Below are 24,989 nucleotides of genomic sequence, written 5' to 3' on the forward strand. Positions count from 1 at the left end.
CTTTATGCCACTGAGGCTTACGGGTAAATTTTATCCTTGTTTTCTTAAAAATTAATTGCCTATTCTTTGGGATGGTACCAGTTAAGTGGAAATGTATTTCATGCATGATAGTGCTTTACCTCTTTGCAGTTTAGTTACACGTAAATAGTGTGTCCGAATCGTTAAAGAAGTCGAGGAGGAACTGAACCTTGGCCCCCGAGATCTCCAGACTTAAATTCCGTAAATTTTTTCCTTTGGGGTCCCCTGAAACATGTAATTTATACGACACCAGTAGAAACTGTGGAACAATTAAGGAATCGCATCCTATAAAACAATTAGACTCACACCCGGAATATTTATTTGAACGAATTCGCCAATCAATGATCGTAGAATATTGTAGTTGAGCAGTTGCACGTTACTGTTGTCAGATTTGAGCAAGCGAAGTTCATTACGACGACAGCTCCTTGGAGACCTGAATTTAAGTGCAACCCTCATATCAATCATTAAATATATACTCGCTAGGCCCTGTCTGAGGTGTAATGAGCATTAATAATTGATCCTTAAACTACTAAAAACTACATTCTACTTTTACTTAAACTCTAAATAATTTTTTTTTTGGAAGCAAAAAGCTTTTTATTCACCGTTTACAGTTACTTTCTAAGATTTTAAGACTTATAATATTTGTTTTAAAGCCGTTTTCCGTCAAATAACTCTTAAAGTCTTTTTTTTTTAAAACATGTTCAATACTAGATTTTACGTATCCACAAAATCGCAATATTAACTCTCTATTTCTAAAACTGTAAACAAACAAGACAAAGCCACGTGCTTCATATCATGTATATCAGGTACCTGATCATAACCGACATTAAATGCAACATTTATTTATTCCAACGATTGTTGCTGCATTTAAATATTTTTATTTCGGGTTCAATGACTTGTTGCGATTAAAACACATTTGAAAGTGACAGTGAGATAACAGCTTTTGTAATAATTTTATTAGTTTTTGTTTGCTTAGTGGTAACGATAAACTTTTACTAATATGAATTATTATGGAAATGTATATTAAACGTGTTAAATTATATTCAATCAATAAAAAAGTTCCTCATTTAAAATAGGTCAAAAGAGCAAAATATTCTAAATTAACACTTAGAAATATTATTGTTAAGGAACAATGTGAGCTTAACAACGTATCAATTAACAACATATCAAACATTAAAAATAGCATTAAAATATATGGACTGCTAGGAATAGGTAATATTTTTATTGACCTCAATGCAGAGTTAACAAGAGCAAAGTTTAATCATTGTAACCGAGTATATTATATGGGGTGTTTTATTAAAGGTGGCAAGGTACTCAGTAATGAATAATCCACGATCTCTAGTGAGGATCGCTGAAATCAATGTGATATAGCCATAATTTCTTATTAACTAGCAAACCAACTTCATTTAAATAAGACCAAGTTTATTAAATTTTGTTAAGCTAAACGAAAATTGTAAATACTTTTATCAATGGATTTTCTTCCTTCTCTTCTACCCACCCTAGTTATTATAGTGAAATGATTTATTAATTTATTTATTTCTCAACGGACTTATTGCGTAATACAAAATTAACTTGATATAAATAATAAGCATAAAAGCTAAAAACAAAGGAACCTTACAAGTTGACCAAGTTTACCTAGGTAACGTACGAGGACCGATGTTAGCTAAAAGGGATGGACAGTTCAACAAACAAAACTGTTTATGATAGAAAGAAGTTTATGATATACTTAAAGATCATGTACCTTTCTACGAGTTCACAGAGAATTAAGACGAAGTTCTTGCCGAAGCTCATTATAGTCAAAGTCATAAAGTCTAAGCTTTAAATGCTTTCAATCTGATAAATTTTTCTTGAATTCTTTCAATAGCAGATACATACAAATTATAACACCAAGACCAGACTGGTGATGTATATTCCAAATGAGGTTTAACTTAATAGACCTGAATAGCTCGAGGGCCGTGAAAGTCATCAAAGATCTTCTAACAAATCCAAGCATTTCAAGTGATTTAGGTACTATGGAGTTAATGTTGGATACAAATGATAGTTGAGTATCGGGTCGCGAAACTATGACAGAAAAAATCAATGGAATATTACTGATCTGCTAGGCAAAATTAAAAAAGGTTTTTTCCAGTACAAAACATAGTTCAGTAACTCTTTGAGACATTTATTTATTTGAGACAGACTGGTCAGACTGTAATTGCCAACATCTGTCAGTATCACTTACAGTCACAAAAGAATTAAGGTGATCAGCGAATTGGAAGCATTTATGAATATCATTGATGGATAAATTAAAAATCAGGGGCTCCAAATACGACTTAAGTAGCTCCTCAACCACTGCAACAACAATCCTTGGATTCCAAAGGGCTTAAGCTTAAAAATCTGAGCCTCATTCTTGACATGATCAAAGACCTTGGAGAACTCTGTATATATGGAAGAACCTGATACCTATTCTCAGCTGCATAAAAACGTGGTTATCCAATATATCTTTGTCAAGCAAAGTGCCAAGATAGTCACAGATAAAGGTTTCAAAAATCTTAGGCATAGCAATGATAATGCTTATTGGCCTGTTATCCATTGAGACTATTTTCAGAGGGTGTGCCAGGCAACTTCCGTGTGTTTCGAAAACCCAAAAATTTGCGTTTGTTTGTTTTTAATGCAGATTTAGTTAAATTAATATATTCTCTGTAAGCCAACCTGGTGAGTCTTCTATATTCAGTTCTTAAACTAGAAAACTCCAAATAATTTGACTATAGAAGCGTACCCTGACAGCGCCTGTGAGTACATTTCTTTTGTATGATTAGATTCTTTAAATCCGGATCAAATCATCTGGGAAACACTGAATAAAGTATATCATAAAAAATATCAAGCATTGCATCCACAGATTACTCAGAAAGCAGGATATCCTGGTTGAATTGACCCAAAAAATCAATCAGTCTCCGATAATCAACCAATCATCTCCCGCCTTTAATTTCAGCAGGCACCTCAACTTCAAATATAGGAGGATACTTGGGTAATTACACAAAGCCAAATCGAAAGTCGAATCAGTCAAGTTTTTGTTACACCGAAACAAATTATGAAAGGAACACATATTGGACAAATAAGTCAGTGAATTCTTCAATGCTGATTCAATAGCAATGGGAATCGATGCCTTATCATTGCTCTGCCATAAACAGTTTTCGGAAATTGAAGTCTCCGGCAATGGACACATCAGCATCCAGGTCTTCGGTAATAGCATTAAGACTGTTAAAAAGTCATGAAATTTTCAACAGCTGATTTTGAAGGATAGTAAGCTGTACCTAATAATAATTTGCTGGAGCTATATTCCAAATGTACAAAAAGTCGTTCAATATCTACCTAGGAAGGCAGACATTTATTTTGAATGTGTTGTTTCACCACTATGAACTTCTGAGTCATAGAATTCATCAGAAAGCAAAGAGACTCTGTCAAAATGACAATGTCATGCTGGAAAGTTGTAAGACAATTTGTTAAAATGTTTAACTTGGTTCAAAGACCTCGTACATTTTTATATTAAGCTGTTAAGGCACCTAATTTACTAAAGTTGTTACTCTGGGAGGGCGTAACAGGTTTTTGGTACAACTTTAGGGACTCCTAGTAGCTTGCTCCTATTTTTTAGAAGGCCAGAAACCGGTTTTGAATCTCAAGCACAATTTTCAGGGCCTTTCTATTGTTTTTGTTTGGTTTACTTAGTCTTTCGAGTTTAATTACATTCACTAATTGACAAACACTTTTAATAAATCTCGCACATCGTCTTGATCTGAAGCGCAATCTTCCATATTAAACAGTAGCATGTTGTTTGCCAATTTTGACTAATGACCGACTCGCTGGTACTTGGGGATCCCACAAATTTAAGGCAATAATTAACTCTCTCTGGATTTTTAGTCGATTATATAGGATAGCAACTTCTTGTTTTAGTTCATCCAGTGATTTAAAAGAGTTCAGGTACCATATAGCAGGCTTTTGGAGCAATCGTTGGAATCACTTTTTAATAATACTCCATTACCTCTGAATTCTATGGCACGTATTTTAGTTGCAGTTAAACTTGCATTTTTTAACTGTCACAACTTATAGAATTACAATTTAAGCACCTCGTAGTTCTGGCGGCGATTATATTTAGAAAAAAAATCGCAACAATTACCAATTCCACTATTGGCACCCATACTTGCAGAGACACAATAAAAAATCAATAAAATACCTGACTTATTATTATAAATTCAAGTTTTACTTGCATGCAATCTTGAGATTATGATACATTATGAATACTGACGTATTTTTTTCAAAAAAAACTGTATTTTTTCTTGGTCGCAATTACGCCCCTATTGACAGAATTAGGAACTTAAAAATTATTTCCAGCAATGTATTTTTCCAGTCTTCTCAAAAGATTTTTTTCCGAAGCTCGATTATTCTATGCTGAGATAATATGATTCTTCGCCTAATCTAGAAGTTAAGATTCTCAATGGGATCAAATCTGCAAAATATAATTTCCTTTTTCAAATCACATAAAATTAATTAAAACGTATTCTTAGTTGTTTCTTTATGTTGTTTGTTAATATGTTAAAACTCAGAATGATGCCCTATTTTACCAAAACTTAATTGTTAAAATGTGTGCATTTATGATATGTTCCGAGTTGTGCCTTTTTATTTTATTTATCAAAAATTTGAACGTGAAATTCTAGTAACTTTTTAACTTTAACGACAATAGTCTTCACCCATTAATCCATATCACAATTTATTGAAAACTAGTTTTTATTCACTATATACTGGTCAAACAAGGGTGTACTTGTTTATAAACAAAATATAGTTCAAAGGTTCTTTGACAGCGCAAATTTCCTTTTCAAATGTCAATATAGATTTCTCATGAGACCGTATTTTGACAACACCAGTCTGGCATTGACCTTACGAAAAAATAATACAATTACTAAATAATTCCATAGTCATCAAGTTCTTAAAGACTGTCTTCCTCTTTGAACGCCCAAACCACAGATGATGATCTTAAATTTCCTTTTCCCCTTCTGTTTTTTTTACGTTTGTAGAGAGCGTATCCAGATACTGCATCTTTTCTTGCATCTATAAGTTACCTATTAATTGATGAGTTGTAATATCTGACTGCTGAGCCATAAAAAGATAATTAGTAATAACAGATTTTTGTCTAAAAGAAAAAGAATGGAGAGGATTTGGTTTTCTAGGGCTCAATTTAATTAAATCCAGGCAGTTGTTATTTCTTTCAGAGCCTTTCTTATAATTTTTTACTTCTTCCAGGCAGTTGAAGTATTAGGCAGTAAAGAATTTTTTATCTCTTCCATGTTATAGCCATGTTCTAATTCTTAGGTGTGTATTCTTCGTGTGTTTAAATTTGTTTCTTAATTTGACTTGGAGATTTAAGACCGATCGTTTCACTATTTATTCCCGTTTACAGGAATTTTTTTTATTTTCTGATACTAAGCGGAAGCTTTTTGCTTAGTTTTTGTACAGTATTATTGTTATATAAATTCGAAAGTATTTTCTTAATTTTCATCACATTTTCATGCAAAAAAAACAATTATCTTCTTTCAGGTAGTTAAGATCATTTTCTTGTTTTTCGAGTACTTAGTACTTATTCCTTAGAACACTGAAAGGCTAGAATTAGTATTGCCGTGAAACTATGGGCAGTTTATATTTTGCTTGCAACATCTCTGATGCAATGATGTCAAATACTTATGTATAAATAGCAAAAAAACAAACACTTCATAAAAGTTTATCACTTATTTTATGCAATACAGGCGCAAAACAATACTATTCCTCTTTAATAAAATATGAAGTTTTTTTTTTAAAAATATGATAAGATACTCTATAAAGAAGTCAACATTTAAAGTTAAATGAACGTAGATAACGTATATTAGCGAATTTACTAATTCTAGCCGTTCAATGTTCTAAGACTTATTCATTATTCGTATTTTCATTTTAATTTGCAAATATTGAAATTACATTTTACTATTTTAAGGATTCTACGTATTGTTCAACTTCTTGACATAAGTCAAAAGGGGATTACAAGGCTATTTTGTATTTACTTCAGGCATTTAATGGCATCTCTTATTGTTCTTCCGGTAAATATGTACTCAATAGCTTCTTTCAGGCAGTTGGAATTATTTACTATTATTGCAAAACACTCTATGTATTTCTTGCAATGGGCTGAGGAACTGTTATTAGGAATTTATTCGGTTATAGACCAAGTTATAAGGTCAATATTTTTTCATTTACAAGCAATTTTTTGATCCTTCAAGGTAAGTAAAAGTCGTTTCAAAATTAAGCTTAAGCTAAAAAATAAGAGCCTCATGGTTGACACCATCAAAGGCCTTGGATAAATCGATGTGTATTAAATTAACCTGATAACCTTTCTCCAAGACCTCCAATAGCTGGTGGTTGTAACTCAGGGGGTTCAGCTCTGCATATAAACCAGCACGAAACTGGTTATCCAATTTGTCAATCAATGTGCCAAGATATTAATCAAATAAAGGTTTCAAAAATCTTAGGCATAGAAATGAGAAATTTTATTGATTGACCTGTAAATCATCGAGGAACTCCACAATTGTTTATTAATCTACGAAGTTATTTTGTAATTATTTCAGGCATTTAAAAGCAACTTTTATTGTTTGTCAGGTAACTAATCAATTCCATCTTCCAGGCAGTTAAATTAATTAATTGCTTCTTCCAGGCAGATGAAATTATTTTCTACTATTCAAGAACACTTTATTTATTCCTTGCAATAAGGTGAGGAAATGTTCTGATTAATCAACTAAAGGCATTTTTTTTACTTCAAGTTCCTTGCAAGAATTTTAATATTTGCTATTTGCCAAGTATTTCAGATTGTTTTCTACTATTCAAGGTATTTTAGCTCATTTTTTATTTCTTATTATAAGTTGAACTGTCATTTCTGATTCATCTAGATATTTTTTGTGCTTTTCTAAAGTAACATTTAAACTTTTTCATTCTACAAATTTTTTATTTATTCCACGAATCTTATAAATATTTAAAAACAAAAAATTAAGATGAATTGCTTCTTACCACATGTTTTCTACATATTTGCATCACAGTCTTCCACGTTACTTCATACAGGAGCTTGGTTTGGGTGATAAAGGTCTTTTCTTTGCATGATACAAGGCTTGCCATACAGTGGTACGCTTCTTCTTCTGCAAATTAAAAGATTTAATTTAAAAAAAACTTGAAAAAAAAAAGCAACAAACACTGATATTGGCCACTGCACAATAATAATTGGGTTATCGTAATGGATTTATTATGTCATTAATTACAAGTTTACTGCCTCCCGTGACGAGTATTATTTATAATCAAATAAGTGCGTTGGATTAGAAATGATCAATGATAACCCAAATAAATTTACTTTTTTGTTTACCCCCACTTGGAAGGAAACTTATTTATTTGATAATTATTAGCTTGCCTCGATTAATTTTACAATTACCAAAACAAGTTTTGAGTCCATTATGTCGAACGCGATACTAATCGCCTGATTTCATCAACAGGTAACGATGATGGTTGGAATGTTGGGTTTAATCAATTTAGGTTAAAATTCGTGGACAAGTATGACACAGGAAATATCGTTAAAACAATATTATGAGTCGAAACGAAAGTTGCTTTTTCAGTTAATTCAAAAATATAATTGACTCAATAAGCCATTTGTTCCAAGCAGTTGTGACATTTTGGTTTTTTCAAGTCAGTTAAAATTATTTTTAATTTTTTTAGGGTTTTTAGTATTATTTATTTTACATTTTAGATATACTAGAATTTATGTATTTTTTAAAGTCAAGCACGGTAGTTTTCATATTTTTTCAGGCAGTTAAGATTATTTCTTTTCATTGCGATCTAATTTTCCTATTTCCCCAGATTTCCTAAGTAGCTACTAGGTACTACTAAAAGAGACATCTAGGCCGCTAAAGTAATTGTTCGCTTTTTCCACGTAGCCGAAATTAGTTTCTACAACTCAGGGCAATCTGAATCAATTTACTATTTTTGGCAAAAGGTTGAGGTCATTTATTTACTTTATATATCCACATACATAAATATAATAACATAGACATACAAAATTACGAATTATGCACCTAGATAACCGAATATCTGCATGTGCTCCTAACTGTTTTTACGAAAGAAATGTTTTTTTTAATAGAGTCTACCCTAACCATTACAAAAAAAAGAACCACAATAACAAAACATACAAATGAATACACATCATCCTACCCCCAGCCCTAATTTACTTTCACAAAAATCTAACCTAGATGAAGAGTTCTTTAAGTTTCGTTCTATTTTCGTTTAATTTTTGGTGCAAGATAGTTTAAAGATCTCTTGTTTGTGTTGATTTTTTAAGTAACTAAGTGTTGGTTTACGTTTACGCAATTTCTGGTATTATAAGAATACATTACATAGTTGTTTTTTTCGTTATTGTTTTTAATAAAGCAGCATACCTCTAATACATAGATTAATCGAAAATCAAAAATATCGCTGGAGTATAACAGATTTGTTGAGTAGAGCTTATTTTTTTCAAACACAACTTTCAATATATAGTTCTGCACTACGTTTAAGGAATTTCAATAGTTTTGATACAGCCGTCCCCATACAACAATACCATATCTGATAAGTGATTCCACCAAGGATTTATATACGGATATTAATTATTTTTTGCGTAAAATTTGCCTTAAGATATAAAATGTTCGTAACAGCTCTCGAATATTCTTAGTTAGATTTAAAATATGTTCACTCCATTTTAAATGCTTATCCACTGTCAGCTTTGCCAGGTCTGTTTAACTGTTTATCTGTAACTGTTTTAGGCTTTCAGCTACTGTTCTACTGCCAAGAGGCTAAAATCTATTGTTATTTCTTAATACTGGTATAGACGAAAAATTACTTAAGTACAATATAAATTTTAAATATAGTTTAACAAAAAATGAAGCCTAAAGTCTAAAAAGTATTTTTTTTAAATCAATACAGGCGCAGAATACACTCACCCTGTAATTAGTATTCAATACTTCTAACAGATGGCGCAACCTGTGATGAAAATTTCCTTCGTATTGCATTGGGGAATCCCGCGCGGTTTTTTTTGGGGTTTACCGTTTCTTGTTTAGTTGTTTATTATTTGCATTTGCCTATAAATCTGTGAATTGGGTTGGCAAAATTAACGTATTTATTGAGAAATATAATTAAATGATTAGACAGTGAAGTGGTTTATGGTTTATTGTTGTTTATTACTGGTTAAACTTAACAATGAGATAAGATTTTAAAATAATTGGCTAATTATCTTGCCCTAAGTATATTAGGTATTTTAACTACCTAATAGTATTATTCATATTTTTTAATTTTTTGATAGTTCGGACTCTGATTCTTCTGGTAAAGCAGGACCCTCTTCCCTAAAAAAGTCTAAAAAGATTAAATACTAGCAAAAATATAGATTGGATTGGGAACAAGATGAAATGTTTAGAGGCTGGCTTTGTAAGGGCAGATCAGAAGATGAGGCTTTTTGTAAAATATGCAACAAAAATATTTTAATTGCTTCATCCGGAAAGACAATACTTTTAAAACATAAGGAAAGCAATATCCACCAAAAATTTTCCAAGGGACTAAAGGGTCAGCAATCAGTACTTATTTTTTTTAAACCAAATTCAAATATTGATGCATGAGTCTGTAAAAAAGGCTGACTTACATTTGGCTGCATTTGTAAGTGAGCATAATCTGGCCTATAATGTTATGGAACATTTGCCCGATTTATTAAGAACAGTTTGTCCGGACTCTCAAATCGTAAAGAAAATACAATGCAGTGGAACAAAATGCTCTGCATTAATAAAAAATGTGATTGGCAAACAAAATGAAATTAATGTTATTTATTAATGATTTAAAAAATACGAAGTTTCTCTTATTGTGGATGAATCTACCGATAGAGGATGCACAAAACATTTAACTCTTGTTGTTAGATATCGATGCAACAAAAGGTAGAGAATTTTTTTTCTATTAGTTCATTAGGCTTATAAAATGTACTTATTATTTTAGGATTCAAGATTGCTTTTTGTCATTAATACCAATGAAGGATGCAAAAGCCGAAAATATTTTTAGTGAATTAGTTAAGCTATTTAATGGTAATAAGGTCCCGTATAAAAACAATCTCATTGGTTTCGCCTCAGATGGGGCAAACGTGATGTGCGGTAGACAAAACTCGGTACTGTCTCGTTTAAAGCAAGAAATACCAAATATTTTTTTAATTAAATGCATTTGCCACAGTTTTAATCTCTGCGCTTCCAGTGCATGCGAAAAATTACCTAGTGAATTAGAAGATTTTACTAGAAATGTTTACAATTATTTTTCATTGAGCCCTAAACGGGTTGAATATTATAAAGACTTTCAAATATTTACAAAAACACCAGTACATAAAATTCTCCATCCTGCCCAGACGAGATGGCTTTCATTAGAAAGTGTTGTTGGGCGGCTCTTAGAGCAATAGAGTGCGTTAACTCTTTTTTTCAGAGATGCAGTAGCTAATGACTACAATACTCATGCTGAAAATATCCTTGTTAAACTAAAGGACCCCTTAACAAAATATTTTCTTATTTTTCTACAGTTTTCTCTCCCATTTTTTAATAAAATTAATAGAGAAATGCAGAGCGAGAAACCTAAACTTCATGATCTGCACTCAAACATAATATCAACCTTTAAAACAATTCTTGAGTGTTTTATAAAGAGGGGTGTGCTTTTAAAAACACCCATATATAATATTAATTTTAAAGACCCTGGAAATTATTTACCACTTTCAGGTATATACTTGGGGGCACAAATTGATGCAATTGATTCTACAAATTTAAATACAAAACGGATTCATGTCCTTAGAACCAGATGTTTAGATTTTTTTGTAGAGGCGGCAAATCAAATTTCCAAAAGGTTTGATTTTAACAATGATGTCTTGAAATCATTATTTTTCATTAAGCCTCAAATTGTTATGGCAGGGGAATATGGTAGCATTATTCCTCTAGCAAAGCATTTTCCCAATTTAATTAGGGAAAATGAGTTGCAAGAGTTGGACAATGGATACAGTTTATTAAGAAACACAAATGTTACATGGAATGAGGAAGATAATGACGATATTGAAGGTTTTTGGAATTACATTGAGAAGATGTGCTATGGTGATAAAAAACCAATGTTTTCTGTTCTAACCACTTTTGTTTTTAATATTTTAAGTTTACCGCACTCTTCGGCAATTCTCGAGCAAATTTTTTCGCAAGTGAATCTATTAAAAACTCAACAGAGAAACAAGCTTGCGACAGCAAACATTTCAGGAAATTTGCACTCAAAAAACTTCATAGCTTCCCAAGGCAAGCATTGCTTCTCTGCTGAGTTTAATAAAAATATATTGGCTTTGCATTGTCAAAAAATGTATCAAAAATCATCCGAATTATCAGACTCAGATTAAAAGCTTTTTTAATTTCAGTTTTTTCCTTTACAGTTTGCATTATGTATTATTAGTTTTTAAGATATTTCATGTTTTATTTCGATAAAATATCTGTAGACATTAATTAAGTTTGTGCCAAAACTCAATTTTTCTTTTTTTAATACAATAAAACATAAATTTTTAAATCTACTGTTTTTTTTTTTTTAAACTATTGCTAAACTTTAAAACCGATCTGGCAACACTGTCCACTGTAACACCCAAATATTTAGTTAAAGAGACCTCTTTAATTACATTTTCATGTTGAGTATCGTAACCTACATCTAAAAAATCGAATGTTGGGCAGTTTGCTTCAGTTAAAAAAAAATGCAATATAATGTGTTTTAGATATGTTGAGTGAGAGCTTAAATATGTCTAACCATATTTTTATTTTACGAATGCCCATAATTGAGCTTCTTCTTACTTTATCCCAAGTGTTATCTGAAAAAATGACTGCTGTGTCGTCGGCATAAGATATTACGTTATTGCGTTAAATCCGTTCACAATTTTTAGATCTGTTAGTGAATTAATATACAAAATGAATAGTAATGGGCCCAGTACGGTTCCTTTCACTCAAAATATTTACTATTTTTAAAAATTGTTGTCTACTTATTAAATAGTTTCTCAATAAATTTAAGACCGTGCCCCTGATGCCGGACCTGGACAACATATCAAGAAACCGGTCATGGGGCACGGTATCAAAGGCCTTTGCCAGATCTTAGAATACCCCAATACACTTTTTATTATCGTCGAGTGAATTTGTAATTTGTTTAGTAAGCTGATAGAGGGCGTCTGTGGTAATAGATCCACTAAGATGACCATATTGGTGTTTGGATTTTTGTTTAAGGCACTTTTCAAAGATCTTTGAAAAATTATTTATTACGCTATTAGGTCGATAATTGCTGATATTTGCCTTGTCTCCGGATTTAAAAATAGGCGAAACAACTGAAACTTTAAATTGTTCAGGGACTTTACCTGCGGCAAAAGTTAGGTTAATAATGTGAACCAGGGGACGAGTTAAAGATTGATGTGCCTTTTTAATAAATCTAGATGTGAAATTATCAATTCCATTGCGAACTATAATTTTTAAGACTATTTATTTGTATAGTTACTTGGTTTTCATTAACTGGATTTAAAAATAATGAATCAACTACTCGAACAGGATCCTCCAATAACATATTTTGAGCTGGCCTAATTTTTCTATACATATATACGTTAATGAAATATTCATTGCAATAATTTGCTAGTTCTCGGGGGTCATTAAAAAGGGCATTTCCGATCTTATTTAAAATTGGTAAAGAATTTTTTTGCTTTTTTGATTGACCATTAGTTGCTTCAGTTATAAATTTGTTTCAGATTGCTGCCAGAATTTTCAATTTTATTTTTATAATAGGTGTGTTACCTTTATTGATCAGTTACAATAATAATATATTTTTTTGTTTTATTTTACTCCAATTTGAACGAAAGATTAATATTTATTTAATAATTATTACCTTGTCTCGATTAATTTTACAATTATCAAAACAAGTTGTGAGTCAGTTATGTCAGACGTGATACTAATCATATGATTTTATAAGCAGGTAACGATCATGGCAAGCGTTTTGGGTTTCATCAATTTATTTTAAGACTTGTGGATGTATTTATATATGAGACAGAAACGTCGTTAAAACAATATTATATGAGACAAGAAGAAAGTTGTTTTTTCACTTAGGTTGGAAATGTAAATGAGATTTTTTAAAACTTTTCATGGCAAGTAAGTCTTTTTCAGGCAGTTGAAATATTTTCCCACTATTACAGGCACTTGAGCCCATTATTGCCCATTTCATCCTTAAGACGTTTTATTATGCTTCAGTTCGATGTGTCCTTGTCTAAAGTTTGTTTGCTCAGGGCAATACTGAGGAAAAGCATTGAAGAACACCATTTCTACTCTTTGACAGAATGTATTTATTATAGTTCAAACTTTATCTATGTTTATGTAAATAAATCATTTGATACTAATATCATATGAGACAAAAAGAAAGTTGATTATTTTTTTAATGTAATAATGGTTGTTGATCAGATAAACAACGTGGAACTTATTAGGTTAATAGTATAAACTTAACGCATCGAAGATCGTAATTTTACGAGTTGATCTACAATTGTCTTCACGCTCTGGTGAATTTAACCATTAGTTTCGTAACAATTTCTACGCAAGAAATTTTGCAGATTTTTTTTTTTTTAAATTTTGTTCACACTCCAGAGAACATTTTAAATAAGCCGCCTGGTTTTCTTTTTTTCCGTTCAACTGCCATTTTTGGCGAAAAACGCATTTAATCTTAAAATAACCGTTACAATACTACTGATTCATGCGGTAAGTAAAGGTCAGATTTTCAAGTCGATTAAATTTAAGAGATTTTTCGGTGAATATTGCGATTTTAAAAAAATCATTTGGCACCGCGGTTTGGCAATGAACCTGCATTCTATATTGGTTAGTTCAGTAGACTTCTCGGAGCAGGTATTTGGATCAATACGAATTATTCAAATATTTTATTTAATGTGAGTATTAACAAGTCAGTTTCCTGCAATTGAAGGTGATGGTGTTCACTATTGGATGCCAAGTTTTTATCCAATGACATGAAACATTAAAAAACTATAAAACTTTATTATGTATAACTAATAATATTTAGTATTAATAAAATATCGCAGGATTTTAATTAATTCGGTACGGAGTTCATCAAATATCCCAAAAATACCCATTTTTTTTTTTAAATATAAACAACCAGTTGTTTGCGTACTAATTTGCGTACTAATCAAAAAAAAATGTTCCTAAATCTAACCAAAACATTTATATTAATTATTAATAAATCACAATTTAAAATTATTAAAACTATACATATAAAATATACTCAGAATTTCAATACAGAGTAAAACGTTTTCAATATATTATGCAAAATTTATTGTCAGAAAATAGTTACACTAATTATGTCCCTATTCAGCGGATTCTCTGATTGTGGGCTAAATTGACTATTAAAGCTGCTGTTTAAATGTTTTTCTGACTAAAACACAATTCAATATGTGACATCAATTGATAAATTTTAACTATTTTAAGAAATTCATTAAAAATTTATAATATTTATTGGAATTAAATTATTTGATTTTATGGCCTGTGTTAATGGATTATTTAATACTTTGTTGGTTCTCATTATCTCTAGATAAATGTTATTTTTAGCTCTTGTGTTACTATGTTCATGTATATGATGGTTTGGATTATGATTAATTCTTCATTGCATTTTAAGGTTTGATTTAAAATTTTGATTTAAAACCTGTTTACATTGATTAAGCTTTAAGAGATATTTTATAGGTTTTGCCTTAAATTTGTATTAGACAAACAAGATTTTTTAACAATTGTTTTGTAGGGTTTGGATTTTTTTAAAGCCCGTAGAACCACAAGTACCCAAATTTATTACTAAATATGGAAGGTTTAAAACTAGATATGCATTATAAATAAGAGTACTATTCTTCATATTTAAGAATGCTGTGAACCTGAACAACGTACTCATCATTGAAATTATTTTTTCAACATGTTGTCTCAACTTAATTTTTCATTGACTAAAAGACCAAAGTATTAAATAAAATTAGTTCTACTGATTAAGTTTTGATTATTATCTAAAGAAAAGTTGTAGTCTTTCTTGCCTGTTTCTTGTTTTCTCTACATTGATTTTTAATTTATTTGAATTTAACTACTGCGCCTATCTCTGTAAATCCTGGTTCTCAATGAATTACAGTTGTTGAAAATTTGATCCACTCTATGTGATTAAATTGATTATCAGCAAAATTTAAGTATCAGCCTTTTTAAACTGCAATATATCAAAGACTTTTTTAAAAAATTCAATATTTTCCTAAGATACCAACAAATTTCCAGAGCTTATATAATAAAAGACCTTTTAGAAGAGAGAACATCCAAAAATAGCAGATAATTTTGACCTTGGGTATAATATGTTATGAAAAATGAAAAGTCGAATTGTAATCATGATAGACAATGAGAAACATCAATATAAACAAGACAGAAAAAATACATGATTGGGAATAAGTGACAAGGTATTTGAAGATTTAAGCAATTTTTTGGGCTTCACTTCCAATGGTCTCATTGGAAGTGAAGCCCGTCATTTTCCAGTCATTTTCCAGGTCAAATTTGATTTGTTTGTTTTGTATCATTCTAACTCTTCACCTTTCTCAAAATTTCTTTTAATCAAGAAGATCTCATTATTTCATAAACCATACTGTGAAATCAGCTGTCATTTCTTCCTAGTACTTAAGATTTACATACAATCGTACAATCATTTTTATTTAAAATTTACGAAATGATCCAAAAACATGGAACTGATTTGGGAGAAAATAGAGATAGTATAGAAATCGTACTTTAACCCGTTTAAGCAATTAAGAAATTTATATTCAAATAGTCAAAAACATCCTTCTTACAGACTTTCTAGATTTTCTCTTTAATAGGATAGAGAGCACCGAAATTATGTCGGCAATAAAATGGTTTTTACAAGAGTTCTTTTTTATGATGCAATTAAAAGCTTATGCCAACTCACAAAATACAACAGGATTTATTCTGATGCGGCGAAGTTTCCTCATAAAGACTTGCTACTCCCTTGAATATGGTGGAGAGTAGTGAATTTTTTTTGAAGTTCGATAGATCAGTTATTTAACCCCGTTTTAGAAATTAACATTACCAGTTTCACCTCTTTTGATAATTCGCAGAAGAGAGTTGCAAAGGATTTCTGGTGAATTGAAGGTTCTTCGTTAAAACATTCTTCTACATTCATTAGTAGTTCGATGGGTTAATTACATTATCTCCTTAACTCTGTGAACCGTTTCAGCGTGATATAGAACGAATTGATGAATCTATTTAAGCTTAATGGCCTGGCAGTTCAAGACCTGTTTAACCCTAGCAGTGAGACAATCAAATGCTTGTGACAACTCACGAAATCCTTCTGTATACAAGATTTATCTTGATTTAAAGAGTAAAAAAGGTTCTTCATGAAGCCTTTCTTTTACCTTTAATAATAAAGTGGAGAGGACAGCAGTGGAAATGGTTGGTCGTTCGATGGATTAGATCGGATCCATTATCCTTTCATGGGACTTAATCCATTAGGCTAGTAAAATGTTATTTTTAAAGCAAAATTTTCTTAATACTCTGATCAAATTACAAACAATAAAAATAATAGTAAAGCACCTAATAACAAAAGCACATCAAATTCAGAGTTGTCTATTACAGCCGAAAAATTCAATGAATATTTTATAAATGTTTCTAATTCTATAACAGCGAATCTTCAATGCTAAGGGCTGGATCCTTTAAAAATAACCTCAAAGTACATCAATAGCAGCTCAACCATGTATTTAAACCCTGTCGTTTCTTTGGAGGTTCTTTCAGTAATAACAAATCGTATAAACAGAATTTATATAATCTTAGTAACTGAAAGTATTCTAGTAGTAATTCTATTGTCCATAATAATTTATAAACAAACTGCTCAACAATCGAACTGGATATTTAAAATATAAAATTCATCAAGTTGCGTTTTATGCTATGAGTAAATCCTGTTGATAACAAATATTTTTTGTCGTTTTTTCCTTTTTTTCATACATTCTTATCTCTTTTAAAGAATTCGGTTTCAAAATCCTAACAATTTAGTCACACATAAAAGTGCTTGTAGATACTTTATTATTCTCATTGTTACCAATAAATCTCTTTACTTTCTTAAAAATAATGGTTCTACGACGGTTAGAAACAGTGCAACTCGAGCAATTAGTACGTTGGCTACAGGAGGGCCTAACTCAAGAAGAAGTTGCTAACCGGCTAAATGTGTCCCAAAGTGTCGTGAGTCGTGCATGGAATCGATATGTAGAGACTGGGTCTGCAGCTTACAGGCATGGTGGAGGCCGAGAATGTGCTACAACTCATGCTCAAGACCGCTATATAACAGTAACCGCAAGAAGAAACCGAACATTTACGGCTTCGAGAATTAACAGCTACTTAAGGCATGCTATTGGGCGGGAATTTCTAATCAGACTGTTAGAAGAAGATTACATGCGTCCAATTTAAGAGCCAGACGACGTGCCACACATCCACGGTTGACGGGGGAACGTCGTGCATGCAGAAATCGGTGGGCAATAGAACACAGTAATTGGAATTTTCAAAACTGGAGGTCTTGTATGTTTACGGATGAGTCCAGATTTCGGCTACATACATATGTGTGATGGTCGAATTTTGGTGTGCGATACCATGAAAATTTGATGGCGCCCACTACCCTTTTTGGTGGCGGTTCAGTTTGCTTTTGGGGAGGCATATGTTTCGATGGCCGCACCGATTTAGTGGTGTTAAGAAATGAAACAATGAACGCTATACGATATAGAGACATTATTATAGAGAACATAATTGTACCATTTTTTGGTGCAATAGGCGAAGAATTTGTTTTAATCAATAATAATGCGCACCCGCACCGTGCGAGAATTGTCAATGATCACATTGAATTTCATGGCATTACCAGAATGGACTAGCCACCACATTCACCCGACATGAATTGCATTGAACATGTATGGGCCGAAATGTCTCGAAGATTAAACCAGCTCAACCAGCCACCTCTCTAACCTTAGAACAACTAGCCAATCAATTACCGGAAATATGGCAAAACATTCCTCAACACTACATTAACAACTTAATAAGAACTATGCCAAACAGGGTGACAGCACTAAGACGAGCCAGGGGTGGACCTACGAGGTATTAATTTTTATGACAGGGCTTTGGGGCACGATTTACAGGGTGTAATTTTATTTTAATTTTTTCCTGTTGTGTGTTAAAAATTTAAATTTTTTAGGAGACATCTGTTCAATTAATTTTGTTTTATTGTAAATCATTGGCAAACTAAAATTGCAGATTTTTATAATATCCACTTCGATTGTTGAGCAGTGTATTTAATCAACAGCTTTTCCCCAAAGCAGCTAAAGCTTAGTAAGGTTAGGATAATTTTCAAAAAGAGGAATGAAAAAGATACTGGAAATTATCGTCTCAAGTCACTTGTACTAGTTTTATCAAAGGCAATAGAGGTTTCTTAAAAAACATAACCTTCTGTCTTCATTGCAGTTTGGCTTCAGGAAAAATAGGTCGACGTCAAGTATATCCTTGCGAATTTCTGTGATCTCTCAAAGGCCTTTGACTGTGTGTCACACCATGTCTTGCTGAGCAAGCTGGTAGCTGGTAAACTATGATATGAACGGTAATATTTTAACACTTATTGACCTTACATATCTGTCATTATAAAATATTTAAATAGGATCTTATCAGCATTACCAATTTGTACAGGTATGACCAAGGTGTCTATTCTGTTTATGGATTTATACTGTTAATGGGTCCTCTGCTACTTATATTGTATGTCAATTAATTTCTGGCTCACTTGTCACCCTTTTCAGCTATGGTTAAGATTTTGCTTGAATTAGCTGCGGCTTTAACAAGATTTATGATGTCCAGGCATGGTTTGCAGATAATACAGATAAAAAAACTAAGCATGTGCTTTTTTCCTTAAAAAAGGAAATGGAGGCATCATGTGAGGTTTCGTGGCATCTGGATAGACGGCAGACTAACTTGCAAACCACATATCATTCAGCTTTTAAAAACCACTTGATTCTATCCTTTAACTACTATGACAAGTCTCCAGAATAGTTCCCCTTGAAGTCAGTCAGACTGCTTATATAGATCTTTTTCATTCAATGCTTATCTTATAGTCTTGTCTTTCAGGGAAATTCAGGAATATAGGATACAAATTGGTCTCAATCCTATAGTCTTTGTCCAATAATCTTTATCCTATCGTTATTATCCTATAGCCGTTTTTAAAATTCAAAGATAATATTCTGTAACTATTCCGGGCTTGTATATTTACCAATGTTTGTTGTACATAAAAATATTTCTGAATTAGGTATAGTTGGAGATGGACTTACACATGACACTCCTTTTTGTTATTTTAGTAGTCATTTTGTATGTAATTTGCATTAAGGTTTTTTCCGGTTTGAACACAGTCAAATGTTTGTGGCAACTCATAAAACATAGTTGGTTATAGAATATTTAAAAAATTCTGATTTAAAAGTAAGGAAGATTTTTATCTTCAGAAATATATAGGCTTCAATCCATTTAAGCTTAAAGGACTAGAAGTCATACCTGTTCAACTTGAGCAGCGGTAGTCTGTTACACAGTGTGACTGTCATTCATTTACGTTGATTTGCGTGCGGTAAACACAAAATGCCTTTAATAAAACCATTCCTGTTTACCATTCATCTTTAATACAGCAAAGAGCAATGATATCAGTTAATAGTTCGATGGACAATTGCAACATCTTCCTTATTTAAGAAATGATATTAACAACCTTCAAGCAAGATATAAATAAGCTTAATGTTAGCAGAACTCACTTGGAAGGGATTTTGGATAGTATTAATGAGATTCATTTGTATGAAAGTAAATTCATTGAAAACACTTATAAAAATTATAAATTACTGGAAATTAGAAGTGTACTTATATGGTTCAAGTTGGAAGTAAAAAATGGTCATGGTCGAATTCCTGGAGAATGGAGACATAGAATTGTTTAATTAATTACTATTCAAATCTATTGATCATTTAAGTATTATTTTTCCTCATATTAGAACATTTTGTTCAATTTCGAAATTTATCTCTATAAACATTTTTAAACCATGACAAAATGATTGCGAAGATGAGACTGCAACTTTGAATGTCCCAATTGCACATAATCCTAAAATAAGCATTTTATTTTATTTTTTACATCCAAATTCTAACGCGATAAATCTGTCATATCCCTTAGCCGAATTTATTTTTTCTCAGACGAACATATTTAGTATCATATTTGACGCAAGACAAACGCTTGTTTACGAAAAAAAAACTAAAAAAAAAATAGTCACGGCACCGTAAATCTGGCACGCAATCGGGCCAAGAACCGAGAAATTTTTGCTCCACATCCAATTCCCGGTAAAACCGTTAATGAACACTTTCCAAATCATTTTTGCTCGGTGGTTTCGGGAACCTTTGCAGCAATAAATCGATCACCGCAGGAATTTTTCGGAACTCGGATTGGGATATTTTATTTTCTAAAAATAAAGGATTTATTAATATGTTACAAGGAATTGCCTATATTAAATGACTGTATTTTAGAATTTTATTTCAATAAATAAAAATATTATCGGGACAAGCAGTTTTTAGTGAAAATATGTGAGTGACTTTGCCAAATATTTAATTAATCATATCTTAAAATATAAATGATCAGTTCACTAATCGTCTTCCGTAGTTGGTTCATAAAATGCTGATATACTTTACAAAATAATTATTTAAATTCAACATAGAATCTAATAAAATACTGAAATACGAATTAGCACAAAAATATATTTTTTCTTGCGTAACAAGTCAATTTACTAGGCAACTACTTTACGAGATTCCCATAAGCCAGCAAAGTAGAAAAATAAATATTAACTTGAAAAATTTACACATTTTTTTAAATTCACTAATTTATTGATATATATGTATATAACTCTTTAAAGGAAAAAAACTGGGAATAAATTTAAATAATATTAACATAATTTTTGATGGGGTATTGGTGGAGATAAGATGAGGTTTAGTAAGAACTCGAAACGTCGATGACTGAATCTTTTGGTCTTATTCTGGATCCAAATCTAACACACCTCACAAAAATAAATCTTTACCGCATATGAACCCGCTTGCTGACAAATAATGTTTACAACACGGTCTGGATACACAAATATCCGAAAGTGTATTAAAGCTTGGGCTATTTTCAAAATTCAGTAAAAGAAAACCTCGATATTATCGAATCTTTACTTCGGTACATGCTTGTATATTTAACGATTGCCAGATTATTTGGATATCTTCGCCATAAAATCGAAAAAAAAATAATTCAAGTAGAGTTATTTTAACTTTCTCAAAATATTTGCTAATAGGCCTATTAATTAAAAAAAAAATCCGTCTCACAACATATTGATCGTAAAACTAATCTGGAAGCCTGACGACGGCCCAAATCCCGACTTTTATCCAGATTTCGACGGTTACTAATACGGAGTCCTGTGACGTCACGGGGACTGGAGAAACCTGGCAAAATTGCCGATAATGATATGAATTTTCTCGGATCCCCGGGTGGATCCTTTAATATCGCAAAATATTCCCTTGAGCACGAAAATATAACGAAGGGCATGTTCTGGAACTCTTTGGTGACCCAGTTTGTCACGTATCCAAAAAATATCTTTTATGTAGGCGAAAATAAGATAGGAAAAAATAGTTTGGTGGTTATGGAAATGGATCTTTGACGTTACCAAAATGTGTTATATACTTAATAGCAATATTAATTTTTATCAACCAACTGTGCTATTCTAGATTCTTAAATATTTACTCATGGTGCCTATCTACCTTAACCACTATACAATATTTAAAAAATGTTCAAGAGTTACAATGGATTCAAAGATATTGCTTGTTATAAAGACCCCAAAGAAAAAAAACACCACTGGTGGAAATATACACCATTGATGATGTCAATAGTAAAATGTTCTTATAACTCTATGACTAACTTAATGGACGAACTCGCTCCCTTCTATCACAAAAATGTATATGAAAGGCCACTTAATCCATGGATTACAAATAATATCAAACTATTAATGAAATTAAGAGATAAGGCCAGGCGCAGTTATATTAAAACTAAATTAACTTATTATAGATCGCTTAGAAACTGTACAAAACATGCAATAGTCCAAGAAAAAGTTAGTTATTTCAATCAAATGACACAAAAGATTGGGAAAGAACTCTGGACATCCGCAAAGAGTTAAGCATTATAAAAAAATCTAAAACTTATGATTTGCCATCATCTCTGCAGGATCCAGAAAAATTAAATACAATAAATCAAATATACATACATGAAAATTTAAGGCATCATGCAACCAAATTTTCATTTTCTCTTATAGATAAAATTACAACCATCGATTTAGTAAATAAAATCAAGACAAATGCAGTGGGAAAGATAACATTTCCATACAAGATTTAAGATTATGCTTGCCCTATTGCATTGATCCCCTGATCAATATTGTTAACTGTTGCATTCTTAAGGCAGATTTTCCAGATATCTGGAAAAAAGCTTTTATCAAGCCAATAGTAAAAAATAGCGACTCAAAAAAAGAAACAGATCTTAGGCCAATAAGTATTCTGCCAGTGCTATCGAAAATAATAGAGCGATTTTTATATAATCAAATAACTGCATTTACTGATAAGTTCCCGATTGTCAGTCGGGTTTTAGGAAAAATTTTAGCACCGCTACATGCCTTGCCAAAATTTCCGACGATATTAGATTTAACGAGGAAAAAAAGGATCTAACCTGTCTTACTTTGCTAGATTATAGTAAAGCCTTTGACACTGTAGATCACAACTTATTACTTTCCAAAGGTACCTTTTTGGTCGATTTTGTTATGTAGTTATTAAAAATGAAAACAGTATTCTAAAATCAAAGTTTAACAAAATAAAAAAGGCGTTCCTCAAGGTTCAATTCTATCACCATTACTTTTTTCAATTTATGTTTCTGACATGAACAAATCACTAAAACACTCTCAAATTCTTCAGTATGCAAATGACTCTCAACTGTATTTACCATTAAAGTTTAATAATATTCAACACTCAACAGGCAGAACTAAATATAAATACTGATTTAAATAATATTGCTCTATATGCGCAAGAACACAATTTAAAAATTAATCCCTCTAAATCTCAAGTAATGATCTGTCATTGAAATTATTAGATTAAAAAGCTCGTCAAAGACAATTTAAATATTAAAATTGGAAACGTTTTTATACCAATTACTGATGAGGTAAAAAATTTAGGAATGTTTATGGACTGCGAACTAAATTTGAAAATCATATTAACAATAAATTAAAATTGGCATATATTAGATTAAAAAATATCTTTCCTCAAAAACTAAATATTTAGTTTGTGAATCCCTTGTTATCTCTCTCTTTGATTATGGAGATGGTGTTTATACTAACTCGAGTTCTGGTGTACTTGTATGTAGAAAATTCAAAAGTTACAGAACTCATGTATGCGATTTGCTTACTCTATACCTTATAGACATAACATATCAGCGTATCTGAAAGACAAACAAATTCTCAATATGTCAAATCAAACAGGCGAAAATATCATATGTATCTTTTTATGTTCAAGGTTATCAAATCTCAAAAAACCAACTTACATTTAAAAAAATTTAATTCCATTTGTTTACAATACTAGAAACACACATCTATTTAAAATTCCGGGTCATCGAACAGAAAATTTTCAGAAACGTTTTCTATATAATGCCACAACGTTATGGAACAATCTCTTAATAAATTTTGCTAGAAAAACAATAAAACGCAAAAGTTTTTAAAATGCTATAATATATACATATACTTAAGAACCTCTGTGTTCCTGAAGGCCCTCTCGGATGTCGCAGATCAGTCGTCCCTCGTCTGTCGGGGTACCACCGAGCCAGTTTCGATCTTTTGCCATACATATGACATTTTATTTTGTTTCTTTATGAATACAATTTTTTTTACCAGATAATTTTAAGTTTATTAAATGTTAAGTATTGGTAGTAATACAGATTACGACAGTTTTACCACTAACCAAAACTCTTTATTTTTAATCTCGACACGTATTTCGTTAACGATCTTAGCATCTTTGGGCGAAGATTAAAACTAAACTAAAACTACTTACAAATCTCCTTATATACTAATGATGTAACTAATAGAGCGGAAAAAACAATGAAGCATGGCCAAACAAATCTTAAACACTAACTAAACAATATAATTGACTATAAGGGATTCGACTTTTATCCTTGTTAAAAAGGTTTTTTGATTTTTGAATATTGCTAAACTTTCATATGCATCTAATATTCTATTGTTATTAACTGGTTTAAATAATTTTAAGTTGTCTATCCCTACAAACTGACTAGTATTTAAAACATGTTCAGCCACACTTGACTTTTCAGCTCTTCCATATGTCACATGAGGTACTATCGTGCCAAAAAAAAAAACTGGGACAGCAATATCTCCCAAATCTCTTGGTCTATTAAAATAATATATTTTGATGTTGTTAAAGGTAATTTAATTTTGTGACAGTCGCGTCAACAAAATCGTTCTTTCAAAATGCCCGCATTATCTCCTCAACAAAAAGCGATAATATACACTCGTCTGATGGATGGAGTTCCTATAAGAAGAATTGCAGAAGAATTGGGCATTAGTAAAAATACCATTTCCTTAGCTAAGACAAAAATTGCAGAATATAGAGCTATTGTAAGAAATTCAGGTTCTGGTCGACTAAAAATTTCAAACGATATTTAAGATAGAGAGTTAGTTGGCTTTTTAAGAAACAATCCGTTTGAAACAGCAATAAAGGCGAAAGAAGATCACGCATTTTCCTGGTTCTGCTAATACAGCTCGTAGT

General features: G+C 31.4%; 1 protein-coding gene across 1 annotated transcript in view; it reads right to left on the reverse strand.

Annotated features, from left to right (window-relative positions):
- LOC126740799 (GTPase-activating protein skywalker) overlaps positions 1–24,989 on the reverse strand; it is a 130,375-nt gene that overhangs the window by 79,390 nt on the left and 25,996 nt on the right. Inside the window, 1 exon segment of the mRNA XM_050446974.1 lies at positions 7,075–7,199. Within this exon segment, the coding sequence (XP_050302931.1) occupies positions 7,075–7,199 (125 nt within the window).

The sequence above is a fragment of the Anthonomus grandis genome, chromosome 9 (genome assembly GCF_022605725.1).
Source record: "Anthonomus grandis grandis chromosome 9, icAntGran1.3, whole genome shotgun sequence".
In the NCBI taxonomy this organism is placed as follows: Eukaryota; Metazoa; Arthropoda; class Insecta; order Coleoptera; family Curculionidae; genus Anthonomus; species Anthonomus grandis.